General features: G+C 35.6%; 2 protein-coding genes across 2 annotated transcripts in view; one reads left to right on the top strand and one right to left on the bottom strand.

Moving 5' to 3' along the window:
- Positions 1-200: 200 nt before the first annotated feature.
- On the bottom strand, positions 201-9,115 carry pax4 (paired box 4). The gene is made up of 9 exons (XM_067426819.1): positions 9,074-9,115; positions 4,337-4,390; positions 3,041-3,174; positions 2,739-2,954; positions 2,189-2,279; positions 1,062-1,190; positions 885-967; positions 711-783; positions 201-642 (listed from the first exon to the last, which is right to left on the bottom strand). Exons 1-9 carry the CDS (start codon positions 9,081-9,083, stop codon positions 305-307), a joined length of 1,128 nt encoding a protein of 375 aa, XP_067282920.1. The 5' UTR covers positions 9,084-9,115; the 3' UTR covers positions 201-304.
- A 70-nt stretch (positions 9,116-9,185) lies between these two features.
- Positions 9,186-14,789, top strand: part of snd1 (staphylococcal nuclease and tudor domain containing 1) — a 203,233-nt gene continuing 197,629 nt past the window's right edge. Inside the window, exons 1-2 of the mRNA XM_067426817.1 lie at positions 9,186-9,411; positions 12,213-12,362. Coding sequence (XP_067282918.1) covers positions 9,334-9,411; positions 12,213-12,362 — 228 coding nt within the window. The 5' untranslated portion in view covers positions 9,186-9,333. The remainder of the gene's footprint in view (positions 9,412-12,212; positions 12,363-14,789) is intronic.

Raw genomic sequence — 14,789 nt, forward strand, 5'->3', positions numbered from 1 at the left:
TTGCGTTGTAGGTTTATCTCTTTATTATTTATTTCCGAATTATTTGGCAGACAGGCAATTTCAGGCAGACAATCAGTCATAGTCTTTAAGTTTTCAGCATGTAATTTTTAACAGCACTTCACCATTTATTTTTATTTTTCACTTAAAACATACAATCAAAATATTAAAAAACTCATTCGGTTTTTATTAGTCTAAAAATTGTCTAAAAAAAGTATACAGTCCACAATCAAATGCCACTTTTTCTTTCCTTTGCTGCCCTCTATTGTCCACAACTCCAACGTTCAGGATTGCTCTATCTTGGAATTCAAAACATTGAAACATTCTGTCCATTTGGAGATTGATGAGAAGCCCACTTAGCCATTAAGATTCTTTCATCTGTGTTCAAGGGAACCAGTCGGTAATCTGATTCCATTTCGCCATATTGGTGACATGATGGCATCAAACTATCTGTGCGATCCAATGGACATGTTGACATTGCATTAGAGTTCAAATGAGCCAATGGCAAAGTGTTTTTGTCTCTGTGATGAGCCAATGAAAAAGCGGTTTGTGCGTGATGAGCCAAGTAACCATCCAATGAGCTGCCAGAGGTCGCTGGCAGAGAAATCAAAGCATTACTTCTCAGAAACCCAGGGGTAGTTACACCTGAGAGAGAGACATCCTTTATAAATGAAGACTTTGTGATTCTAAAATGAAAAGACATCAGTACTTACCCAGTGATCCACAGTCATTACGGCCTTCCTTTCTTTCCCTCCTCATCCTCGCTCTGCGATTGGAAAACCAAACCTTCAGATGGGAGATCAAGATCAGGTCAAACATTTAAAGCGCCAAATCCTATTTTTCATTAGACAAAGCATCTGTTCATTGAAACGTTAAATCTGAATTGCCTTTATAATGTCTTGTGGAAGGCTTGTCTCCTCAGACAGCTTTTCTCTGGTCAGCAGGTCTGGATAAAGCCCACGGATGAACTCTGAATGGCCGGGAATCAGAAGAGGAGATGTCAGTCCAATGTCAGAATAACAGCACACAGACGACTCTGAGCAGACAGACTGAAAGTGAATCACCTTTCTCTAACCTCTCACTCTGGTTCGGTGTGAAAGCTGTTCTGCTGCGAGGAGAGGTGCCTCGCGGGTTTGTGTCCATTTGTTGCTGAATTTTCTGAGCTGTTGTGTGTAAATTCCTCTGATCATCCACTTGTGAGTGACAGGAAGTGAACGGGAAAGGTTAGTATTGTTTCAAGACCAAGTATGAATGCATGCAGGATATTTTATATGGTATACTTAATCATGCTTTTTATTATGGGAACATTCTTCCATTAGTAAGCATAAGCAAGTTCATCTAGCCTAAACTGTACAGTATAAGTAAAACAATGAAGCCTTATTTTTGTATGTGGTCATCTTAAAAGTATAGCACCTGAAGAATTGTGATTTGTTTTTTTGTTTTTTATACACTACCATCCAAAAATTTGGGGTCAGTATGATTTTTTTTTTTTCTTAAAAGAAATTGATTATTCAAAAAAGAATGCATAAAATAGAGCAAAATATTACAGTAAAAACATTTATATTGTAAGACATGTATAATATAAATGCTAATATAAATGTTTCATATAAATGCTGTTCTTTTAAACTTTATATTTATTTAAAAAATCCTGCAAAAACAAGGATCATAATGATTAAGCATCATTACTGTTTTCAAACATTACTGTCTGTTAATAATATTAAATGTTTCTTGAGCAGCAAATTATCATATTAGAATGATTTCTGAAGGATCATGTGACTCGGCTAATGGCTGCCAAAATTCAGCTTTATTTATTAGGAATAAATTTCATTTTAAAATATATTAAAATAGAAAACAATTATTTTAAATCGTAATAATATTTCCCAATATTACTGTTTTACTGTATTTTTAACCCTTGTGTTGTGTTGAAAACCCTATAACGATAATTTTTGGGTGAAAAAATTACTATTTGTGAATCATTTTGGCAATATTAATCAAATAAGTGCAGCCTTGGTCAGCATTTCTTTTGAAAAAACATTTAAAAATCTTAATGACTCCAAACTTTTTGAATGATGATATAATATCAGAGCACAGAAATCAGTTTACAATTTGGAAGAACACTAACAATGACATTTTAAAATTACAAATATCTAATTTCATTTACCCTGTTTGAATTTTGAATTAAATAGATTACCTGTGCAAATGTGTTTGTAACTGGGATATGCACTGCCCATCATGTCCACATCTAGATGAATCTTCTTAAGAATCCGGTTTATGGATGACACCTGATGGACATTGATTCGTCGAGTCATACATTTTTTCCCCCTGGTCAATTATGAAAATTTCCAATAGCATTTTTTTAAGCTGGACTTGTGAGTTTAAAGGGATGGTTCATCCGAAAAGGGAAAGTCATTTACTTACCCTCATGTTGAAGAAGGAAAGTCATGCATGTTTGCAGCAAAATGAGGTATAGGCCTAAATGTCAAATCCCTATATTTTCAGGGTACTCTCTTAAAAATAAAGGTTCTTTATCGTAGAAAAGTCTCTTTAGATTATTAAAATTGTAAAGTTAGGAAAATGGTTCTTTTAATATCTGTTTTGGGGAACCAAAGAAAATGCCATTCTATTGCTTCGCTGTGAAAACCCGTTTTTGGAACCTTTTTTTTTTTAAGATTATGTGTCTGTGCAGAAATTGGCTTTCAAAACCAGCTTTAATGAATATCCATATAAGTGTTTTAACCTACACTGGGGACTTTATCTCCTCTGCAGACTGGATCGGTGGCCAGTTTTTGTCGGATCTCCCAGGCGAACAGTGAGGGGTTCTGCCGCTTGTGCTGCGCTATGGTGGAGATGACGTCAGGAGTCAGGAGTCTGGGTCTGCTGCCTCCCGTTGCTTTAGGACCAATGACCCCTGTGCGCTGAAACCTGCCCAAAATCTTACTAACGCAGCCGTTGGAGACCTGGCAGAGCACATTTTTGTTTCTCCAGCGTGTGGATATTCACAAAAACGCATGGTGAAAGTGAGAATTGCAGTCAATAGGCCTACCTTAAGTATTCTGGAGATCTCACAAGGCCTCACGCCCTCGGTCGCGAGCTCAACCATCAATCTCCGTTTACAGACGGGTAGAGGACGGCCGTTTAGAAACACACCGCCCAGTTGATTCACACTCCCTTCTTCTCCTGACACACATATCCAGATAAAGCTACATCACTGGGAAGCTTCTTTCTATAGCTAATCAGCTGAACAACTTGTAATGTTAAAGAAAGTTCAGGTAAATGTATGTTGTTCGGTTCTTCGTTGTCGTGACAATTAGCACGCGTCTAGTTTTCAGCGCCTTTGCGGCATAAATTCGGGTAGCTACAGTAGCCTACAGGCCAAAAGTTTGGACACATATTTGTAATGTTTTTGAAAGAATTTTCTTCTGCTCATCAAGCCTGCATTTATTTGATCAAAAATACAGACTTTTTTTTATTTATTTTTAAGATTGTGATATATTATTACAATTTAAAATATTTGGTTTTCAATTTATTATACTTTAAATTAGCCTATATTTCTGTGATAGGCTACAAAGCTGATTTTTTAAGATCGTTACTCCAGTCTCCAGTGTCACGTGTGACATCCAGTCTATTACATGATCCTTTAGAAATCATTCTAATATTCTGGTTTATTATAAGTGTTGGAAACAGTTCTGCTGCCTATCTATTTGATGAATAAAAGGTTCAAAAGAACTGCATTTATTCAAAATAAAAACATTTTCAAATAATATAAATCTCATTTACTCTCATTTTTTCTATCTTTTTATTCATCAAAGCATTATAAAAAAGTATCACAGGTTATGAAAAAAAATATTAAGCAGCAGAACTGTTTCCAACTTTGAAAATGAATCATCTTTTAGAATGATTTCTGAAGGGTCGTGTGACACTGAAGACTGGAGGAATGATCCTGAAAATTCAGCTTTGCATCACAGAAATAAATGATCATTTAAAGTATAATAAATTGAAAACCAATTATTTTAAATTGTAATAATATATCACAATATTACTTTTTTTTCTGTATTTTTTATCAAATAAATGCAGGCTTTATGAACAGAAGAAACTTCTTTCAAAAACATTAAAAACAGTAATGTGTCCAAACTTTTGGCCTGTACTGTAGCCTAAAGGTTTTCTTCATTTCCATCCATATAAGTGCTCTATTTATAGGCTGGTCGGAAGTTTTCCGAGTTTTAACTCAATGTCTTAAGCCGTAGGCTATTGGCACCATGCACTTGTTTTACTTATAAAAATAAGTGCAGCAATCAGGGGTTGAAAACCTTTGGAATAAGTGTAAGGATTAAATGCCGACCTTCATTTTCCAGAACAGAGTTTGCGCCGTTCATCCCAATGGGCACCTGGTTACCTTGCAAAAAAAAAAAAAAAAAAAAAAAAAAAAAATCATAATAATTAGCTATATTTAAGCAATAATTTAATGCTTTGAATTAGCCTGAAATCTAATGCGAGAAGAAATACAGCCAAGATAATCCTTTTTCTTACAGCGAAAATTGTCTTTTTCTGTGCTGGAGATGCGTCCTTGCGCGTGGACTGGACCCCCCTCACGCGACTTCTTATATAAAGGCTAGCTAACCCAGTGCCCTTATCAAGATGACGTGCTGTGCACATAGGAAAAAAGTAAATATAGACACTTGATGATGACAATGTAGTCACAGTTCACATTGCAAAAAAAAAAAAAAAAAAAGACGCGGAAACTTACTGGTAATTTTCTGCCAGGACCTTATCCATTAATTGTACGGAAATGTTAACCCTGAAGCAAAAGTACGCAACGCAGTGCAAAAATCAAAATCAATACGGGGGAATCAATACGGAAAATGTATTTATATTAATAAAGTACATTGTGCCAGGGATTTTTTTGAGCGCACCCTCAGAGTGTTCACAACAGAAACAATGGTACAAGGTTGTTACTGGGATGGTACCCAAAATGGTTCATGTACCATTAAGGTAATATGTAGCCTACAATTTTGGTTCCAACATATACTACAAATATTTAGGTACAAAGATGTATGTACTTTAGCTACATTATTGAATGGTTGCAATACAGTTTTTGTAATGTTTGGAGTTAGATTTCAAGTAATTCATAGCGCGTATTTTCACCTGACGCTTGGAGAAATCAGATACTTCAATAATGCTAGCGCGCTTTCCGTTCCATACTGAATTAATTTAGCTATTAGTCTGAAAAGTATTTTAGATAATTGAAGTTTACCGTGGCACTCAGTGACGTGAGTGTCCAAGACAATGACACATCAAAACAATGAATTTAAATAAAAAGCAGTCGACCCTAAATATATCACTAAATCACACACACTGTGTGCATCATTGGGTCAAATGCATTGGTTAGACTTTTCCTGCGAACATATGAGAGGAGCACAAATATTTAGAGAAAGTAGATAGCCTATAGGATTTTTTTTATTTTTTATACTTAGATGTAGGCTATGTTCCTAGGTTTCTATGTTCATTTAACAAAACCTCGTTTGCATACAAATGGTTAATGCATTTGAAGAATGGCCTCTGCTGAGCAAGTGTGTGAAGTGTCTGATTTCAGCACCGCCCAGCGCTCAACAGGTCCCATAATGTTCTTAATGAGCGGATGAAAGTATTCTCGCCCACATATGAAAGTAGTCAGCTTCCAAACGATACGTCTGAAATGTTACACTCATTTATGAGCCCGCGAGCACTATTTTGCTTCTGTGATCCTCAAACGACCGGAGATTGTGGCTCTCCGGCTGTCACGTGACTGGCGCATCTTTCATCCTTCCACGCGACGACTGAAGCTAGCTGCATGTTAATCAGATTTAGTTCTTTTAAAGCAAACATTTGAAAACCTGCTCCAAAGACGACTGCCATATGGTAAAGTGCTTTTGATAAATCATAAATCCATCATGGAGCCCCTTTTATTACATTTTCTTTCAAGCATGAACAAATAGAGTCCGAGGGGCAAATGTGGACCAATTGTGGTTTTATTTATGAAAATAGAGAGTTGAAAACCCTCCCAGATGTCCCCTGTCTGGCCAGCAGATAAAATGTGTTGTAAACGTCTCAAGGGAAATATTTGGAGAGCAAATATTAGCGAGAGAGTATCCACACAAGCCTCATCTTTGGTCCTGCTCAATGACTAATTGGGCATCATTAGGTAAATCCACACAGATCGAAGATTGTGGAAATAAGGTTGGATTTTAAAATGCCATATGGTGCAAATTACATATTAACCACCCCTTACAGCATAATAATATCTGCAGGACTGAACGATGCACATATAAACGCGACGACCGGTTTGAACGCCAGCATCTCCTTGCCGACGAGATGAGAAGACAAATAACATTTATTTATTACTTCAGAGAGCTTTACGTTCTCTTTTGGCTTTTTAAAAAACAAAACCTAAATAGATAATTAAATGAGTTAATGCTCCAAAAATGAGATAAAAAAGAACGAACCCCTCTTTGTGCGCAAATCTGTCTGGCACTTTGGGAATGCTTACAATTTGAACATTTAAATCGATACGATTTAGATATATTCGCGGATCTTGTGCCCCCAGAAATCAAGGAAGCCACCAAAATGATTCATCTTTGCATGTTGTGCTCTGAATGATAGCACTTAAACTATGATATTGCACCCGCGTAAATGTGTACATGGAGCTCTCCAAACGCGCACACGTGTAGCCCACAGTTAAAAACCATTCAAATATCAAATTAAACACCGCGGATGCATCTTTAAGATTAATTGAGCACGAACACTTTTTTGACACTAACTTTAAAGTCAAGGAAACTATTCCCTCTTAGTTTTTTTTTAATTTTATTTTATTTGTAGGCTATTTTTCACTGTTCGCACCAAAGCATGGGTAGCTTACAAATGAGAAAATGCACTTCTGTGCCAATGCAGGTAAATATCTAATTACGTTTACTCCCTAAATCTGTAACTGAATATACTGTACAAAACGCCACTTTACCGTATCCAAGGCTCTTGGTTACATTGCTAGAGCTCACTGAGACAGCTGGGAACAGTCTGGAACATAAATAATCGTTTAATTTTCTACACAGTGTGCCAATATGACTATATCATATAAGCATTGATTAAATCATTCACCTCTTTCTTTATGGTTAGGCTTATGTCAAGGAAAGCATGTTTTAGGTTTGTCCTGATCTGAATATTTTGAATCGACATGATCGACTAATGTTTTAATAATTGACTTGACGCATTAAGAGTCATGCGACTGGTCATTTTATTAATCAAGTAAATCATAGAACAATCAAGAGGGTGAGTTGGTTGTGGGCGTGAGTGAATATATGACCGATCTCTCTTCCCATTCATATGAGCATGTTTAGGATTTTTGCATGAGACAAAAATGAAAAATGAGCATTGCAAAATGAACTATAAGATATTTTGGGTGCAGGGCACGCGCATTTATTTTTCTCAGGAGAACGATCCCAATGCAGGTGGCTTCTTCTATTTTAACACATGTTAAATATGATATACCTAATCAATAGAGAAAAAGTTGCTTTCAGAATCTCACACATAGCATATATTCATAAAAAAGAAAAAGAAAAAAACGGAGAAAAGTATATTTAGTTCTAAGTCAAGGCAATAGCTATATTTGTCCAATGGTGTCATCTAGTGGTCACTATAAGCATCTCCACAGCATGGTCGACTCTAGACTCCAGCAGTTCACAGACTAATTGATTTCCCATCTCAATATGAAGTCTTTTCATTGAAGTCAGAACATGTGTGTCATATTTTGACAGCCATGGTGCATGCACAATTATTAAACCCATAGAATTACTAACGAACGTAGAATCATAGAGGTTTTTTGTGAAGTACTTTCAGTTTCGGTCTCCCCACGACTCATTCAACAAGTAGGAATGGTGCACTCTCTGTAATCAATTCCAAAAGACGGCGGGGATGCCGTAGATTTAATTACACAATTAATTAAACTAATCTTATTATTTTTCTCTTTTCACGTTTTAGGGATTGATCAATAATGTTAACGCACTTCACGTGTCAATACTGATATTATATTGGGATATTGGAGATTTTTATTGAATCATTTTAATTCATAAACTCAAGTAGGGAACATTAAATTACATATGAAAATAATAACAAATAGCCCTCATAGCCAATGTCATTGACGCTTCTAGACTTTCAACCAATGATGTACTGGAACCATCAGTTGCACTTATAGTTGCACTTGCACACATAAGTATAAATAAATAAATAAATGTAGGCATACAAACAAATAAATAGATAAACAAACAAACAAACATATAAATAAATAAATAAACGTGTGTAATAAATAAAAATAAACAAGTGCATGAATAAATGAATGCATAAATAAAAAATAAATAGGCTATAATAAAAAAATAAAAATAAATAAGGTCAATAATAAATAAAGAAAAAAACAGGGGAATACAAAAATTAATGATTACATGAATTGCATTTATTTTATACAATAGTTTATCCCTATATTTGTTTTCATATTTTTTCTTTTCTTTTCTTTTCTTTCTTTCTTTCTTTCTTTCTTTCTTTCTTTCTTTCTTTCTTTCTTTCTTTCTTTCTTTCTTTCTTTCTTTGTCCTTCCTTTATTATTATTATTATTATTATTATTTTGACATGTATTTTGCGTACCGGTATGCACATTGTAGCACTAATATATTGCCCATATATAGCATGGGCAATATATTATATTTTAGTGATTTAGTAGCCTACGTGTTTAAATAAAGAGTCTTTCTTTCTTTCTTTCTTTCTTTCTTTCTTTCTTTCTTTCTTTCTTTCTTTCTTTCTTTCTTTCTTTCTTTCTTTAAATCTCATGTAATGTAGCCTACAGCAGGCTATATATCATTAATGCACATGCTTACTCAGACTCAAGATACTAAAATAAACGGTAGCAAAGTAAAAATGTAAATAGAAGAAAATAAATGAACAACAATAATAAACATTTAAATTCGTAAACTTTAAAAGGGTGTGAAATGGGTATGCGAATATGTGCACACGCTTTTTTTTTCAAATCTGTGCTGACGTGTCGCACCTCCCCACTTACCGGATGTCATCACTCGTGTCTAACGTCACAACCAAATCGCCCCATTCAGAGCGCGAGTGTGACGCTGTGACCGAGGAAGTGCAACATTTCGACGTGTACATCCTCATGCTGTGCTTCCGGTTAAGCAAAGCGTGATCAATCGTGCTCAGTCTCTCTTCCCTTTCTCGGCTCACAGTAGAGGCGTCTCATAGGACTCTCCCGGTTCCTTTACCTCTCTCTTTCTTCCCTCCCTAACGGAATACTCATCCAGCTCAGCGGACATGGCATCTGCGGTACCGGCACAAGTTCAGTCCAACGCAACTTCAGCCCCGCAGCTGCAGAGGGGAATAGTGAAGATGGTAGGAGAACACACGGGGGCACAAGTGTTGGTCTGGGGGGCTAACTAACTCTAATGCTCACGGGAGAAGAAGTGATCGCAAAGACTTCAAAAGTTCTGATCTTTCGTGTCAGGCATTCATTATGCAGCCTGTTGGGTCTTCCTCTAGTTCTCTAGAGTTTTGGGGAGTCTTTCAGTAGTTTCCATCATCAGCAGAGATTGAGAGAAGTTGAGCGTTCTTCAGTTGTGATCCAGATGGCCAGTTATGCAACGCTATAATTAAAGTTTCCTAAACATTTGATATCTTTCATTTGCTGTTGTAAATTAATTAAAATATTATTATATAATACCAGTCGCCAAGTCCAAATATTTTGCAGCTACAAATAAATATTGCCAGGAGGCACAGCTTTCATAACAAACTCTTTTTAGTTTAGTAAACAGCTGTTTTGTATCAAGTATGAGCTTTTTAAACAAATTTAGTGTTTCTAGTAACGCAAAAAATCTAGCGCAAAGTGTTTTGTGCACGTTTGTGGGTTGAATTTGTTTAATTTAATTGTCGGGTCTAAGTCTAACTGACTTTTGACTCGAGTGACTTGAAACGTTTGAATCGGTTCACCTAAAGATCCACTTGTAGATTCATTTAGGTTGTATCGGTACGCCAGTAGGCGGCGTCACGTGACTAATTTGTGCGTTGGTTATGAGAGTCTATTGAATCATTCACTCGCTCAACCGATTCGGCGAAATCCCGAAAAATCGTTTAAACGATTAAAGAATTTTCTACGAATGACGACTAAGCAGGACTTATTTTTTATTCATATTGATTTACAAAAACAAATAGAGCAGAATGTGAGACTTTATTTTGTGTGTGGTCACAAGTAATTTTTCTTTACACATTGTTCATACATACCAGTATGCTTAATCGGTTTTTGAATGCGTGAGTCCGTTCAATGAATCGAATAAGTAATTTTAAAGATTCGTTCAAAGGCAATTATTCCCTCACGAATCAAACAGTCATAATCATATTCTAAAATGACCTACTGACGTAACTGTTGCATGATTAGTGTTACTACACCTTTTATTTGAACCTAAGTTCAAAGTTCATATTTTTTCAGTTAGTCTTGCATGTGAGATCTCGTGTGTGCTCGAGGAAATTCTCGCGTGCCAAGATTCGTTGAGTTTCGTGTTGTTGTTATAGACTCATTCATTCAGGACTGACCAGGCAAGGCGCCGCAGTTTTGGACTGTTTACTTTATCTGCTCTGGTGAATGAAGGGGGAGCAGATATGACAAACTGACACGTAGGTCTTTAGCTATCCAAGATTTGTCCATGGAGAAACTCACGACAATAACGTGAGTTAACCTATAAACGCTGCAAGAAATCAAACTGACAGAGCCTTTATTTAACCTAATTATCAGGGAAATTAGCTTTTTATTTTGTATGTTTTCAGTTGTTATTATAGCCTCTCAAATGCCTCTGTGATGAGTTCATGTTTTTGTAAACAAATATGTAAAAATGTAAATATGGGTTTGTTGTTGTGTTGTGCATCATTTACCTCAATTTGATTCTTTTTTTTTTTTTTTTTTTTTTTTTTTTACAGATAACATTCAAATGAAGACTTTCAATTGATTCAGATGAATATTTTACATCATTATAGTCAGTTCCAGAAAGCAAATATAGCCCCTTAATAAAGTTCATTTTTAGCACTTGGTTGAAATGGTTCATTGTGAAATGTCATGGCCTGTCTTGTGTAGCTTTGATTTAGCCTAAACGTCAAATAGCACTTTAAAAAAAATTCAAACTACCTCCCACTCTTGCTCAACCTCTTGTTAAATCAGAGCGTGGTGGATTTGGGAAAATTCATGGATATTTTCCGACCCTGTCTGTGGTGGCAGAGGCCTGTGTATCCCTCTATACAGTCAGTAATTAGGCAGGAGCTCTGATGTCAGGGCAAGAGGAAAAAATAACTCTCTCTCTGTTTGGCCCTTAACTTTCTTGAATTATAAGAGGTTTAATAAGTTAAGTAAGTAAAGCTCAGAAAACTGATAATACCAATCAATGTTTGTGACATGTTGCTTTGAGTTTGAATCGATGCGAGCAGAACAACTTAGATATTTTCAGGGTCGGAGGCTGATATCTCCTATTGGCTATTGAGGGCCAAAAAAATCACAAAGTCAATGTAATCTTTAGACACTTAATGTATTTATTACGTAATGGTGCATGTGTGTCAGGAGTTTGGAGGAATGCAAGTGATCTGACATCTGATTGGATAAGCCATTCGCAGATGTCTGTAACTAACAACTGTTTCTTAAAGGATTATATCACTTTAAAATGACAATTAGCCCATGATTTTACTCACCCTCAAGCCCTCCTAGGTGTATATGACTCTTCTTTCCGATGAACTCCTTTACGGCAAAAATCAAGCCTGATGAGGCAAGCACTGATTCACATGCTAATGTGAATACACAAGTGATCGTTCACCTCAGGGGGGCATTCGTTTTAAGTTGTATTTGGTGCTGCTAAAGCTGAGGCATCATGTTGTGATTAACACAGTGGTGATTGTTTTACTGATGTTATCTTTGTTTTCTGGGTTTAATGATGGTTGGGAAACTGTTGGCCAAATACAAACAAGCAGGTCCTACAGGAACTGTGGCCTTGATCAGATCCCTCAGGTGTTCAGTGTTTGACTTGCGGATTGATTGTTTGCATCAAGCACTTTCCAGTGAATGCACAATTACAACCCTCATAATCATTGACATGTCTGGAATGATAAACTATTTATGAAACATTAATATATGCACTCACATTGATTTATTTCCTTGGCAGGTCTTGTCTGGTTGTGCTGTCATTGTTAGGGGTCAGCCACGAGGAGGACCCCCTCCAGAACGGCAGATCAACTTGAGCAACATCCGAGCCGGAGCTATGGCCCGTCGTGCAGTTCAGGGACAACCAGACACCAAGGACACGCCAGATGAGGTAAACATCCATGCATAAAGCTTCTGGCCCTTATTCATTCATAGTTGTTTTCTTATAAAAAATTTCTCATAAATAGAAGTTTTGGATATGCAGTGAACCCAATATTTGTTTCCCCAGCATGCTAATTTATTAGCTATGCGCGTTTCCTATACAATTAAATTGTGAATACTCTGAATATTGCACAATTTTTGTGTGCAACCGTACATTGTTCAAGAGTGCACACACACACAAAAAAAACAATCACAGCTTTGTTAAATGGAATGGAACAAATGCATATATAACAGACTCTATGAGGTGACTCTAGTACCTCTAATCAGGGAGTTAATTATTGTTATAATATTGAGAAAATGTATGGCAAGGTTGTATATACGAGATGTCAAATTTGTCACTCAAGACTCACTCCCCCATTTATTGAAAGGGGAATAGAAACCGGTGTGTGATTTGCGTTAGAATTTCTTGTGTAAAACACATTTTAATAGAATGTCCTTTTTAAAATATTAGACAAATGTGTTTATTCAGAAAATATATTAATGGAAATTTTGAAAAAGATTTCTCCTAATTTTTTAATTTCTATAGGAAATTAAAATATTCGGTGTAATTATTTGTTACCGTTGTTGTTATCGGCTTACATGGATGTTTTTGTATGTTGATTGTAAAAAAATTCAGGCCTCTCCAAATGAAACCTTTCTAGTGACTGGTCACATCTACATTTTTCATTTGGCCAAATTGAATTTCTGTGATTTTGATACAATTTAATTCACAGAAATTAAATTTGGCCAATGGAAAAAATTGTATGATCAGTCACTAGAAAACTTTCATTTGGAGACCTGCATTTTTTTTTTTTACGGTGAATGTATTGACGTGATTACAATAATCATAGTAATTTTAAGTTGAAATAGTGTTGACTGGCGTGAATATAGCCATTGCTGTTGATATGGCGTTACATAATGAATAAATAAACCATAGCTTTTTGGGAAATGTATGTAAATTACAAGTTAAAGCCACTGTGGCTGTTTTATTATTATGTTTGTTAATGACCAGTGCAATTCTTGTTGTTGTTGAGTGAATTATTGAAAATTATTTAAGGCAAAGTCACATGACTTTGGATCTGCATTTTGGAGTGAATTTAGGGTTGATAGAGACACGGAACAGGGACCCCGATACAAAATGTCAAACAGAGCTACATATTAAATAGATGTTAATCGATGCCTTCGATGTTAATAGAAACCTACTACGTTGTGAGATTTATATTAGATTAGAACTGTGTATGTTGGTGGTGCACATGTATAATTTTCTATATATACTTTTCATTGTTAAAATTAAAATTTCTGCATGTTTTAATCAGTTACGTTAATGGATTTGCAGAGTCCTCATACATTTTAATTTGACTGTAGGATGGATAATTAAAGCTTTACATCCTGAATTTAGTTTCAAGTTTACTAAAATTTTAATGTGAATTTTTATTGTGGGATGGACAATTATGAATAAAATCAATGAATGTATAAACAATGGCTCCACCATTACAAGTATAGCAATGTACAGTGAGATATTTAAGATTATTTACAAGTCATTACTTAATTAAAAAACAAAACAAAAAATTGCCCGTCAGTCCTCAGCAGCATGAAAAACAACTTTTATTCAATGGATTATATGTAGCCTCGAAAGCAAGCAATGATGCTTCCGTTATAATCACTAGAAAGCTGTCACTCATCTCAGTTCATCGCAATCTCACAAAGTTCTGTTATGATCAATAAAGCTGACTACACTTCACAATGAATCTCTTACTTGCATCGTGACCACTTTACACCATTGCATTCGAGATCAACAAACCTGTTTGATTGGCTACATTTCTCGTTGCTGCAAAAACACACTGTAAATAAAACATTTGACATTCTCCAGAGGGTAAACACACCGACACACTAAACTAGACCTTCTGCCAAAATTATATTACATTATCAAGTGAGGGTGCACCGCATTTCTTTTAGGCTGTTCTTTTGAACTTTTCTATTTGTCAAAGAATGCTGAAACTTTTTTTTCCTCTTGAAAATAAAATGAAAATAAAATGACACCGCCGGTGTTGGCGGACTAAACGGTTATGGCACATTCACTGGTACGGACAAAACATCAACAATATGATTTAACTAACATTGACTATGGCCTGCCCATACTTTGACTACAAACTTGGTCCTCAAAACATTACGTATTTTGCAATACATGTAATGTAACTATATGACATTGCACTATTTCTATAAGTAATAAACAGCTAGTAAGACAATATAACGGTAACTAACGGTTACAGTATTCAAGTAATTATTCTATTGATATGTAATGATAAGCTTTACTAGTACATTATTCAGCAACATGACCAGCCAGTGAATTAGTAGCTTTCAATAGTTGCTTTGCAACAGTGCGTGACATTTTATCTGT

The sequence above is a fragment of the Pseudorasbora parva genome, chromosome 20 (genome assembly GCF_024679245.1).
Source record: "Pseudorasbora parva isolate DD20220531a chromosome 20, ASM2467924v1, whole genome shotgun sequence".
NCBI classification, from domain to species: Eukaryota; Metazoa; Chordata; class Actinopteri; order Cypriniformes; family Gobionidae; genus Pseudorasbora; species Pseudorasbora parva.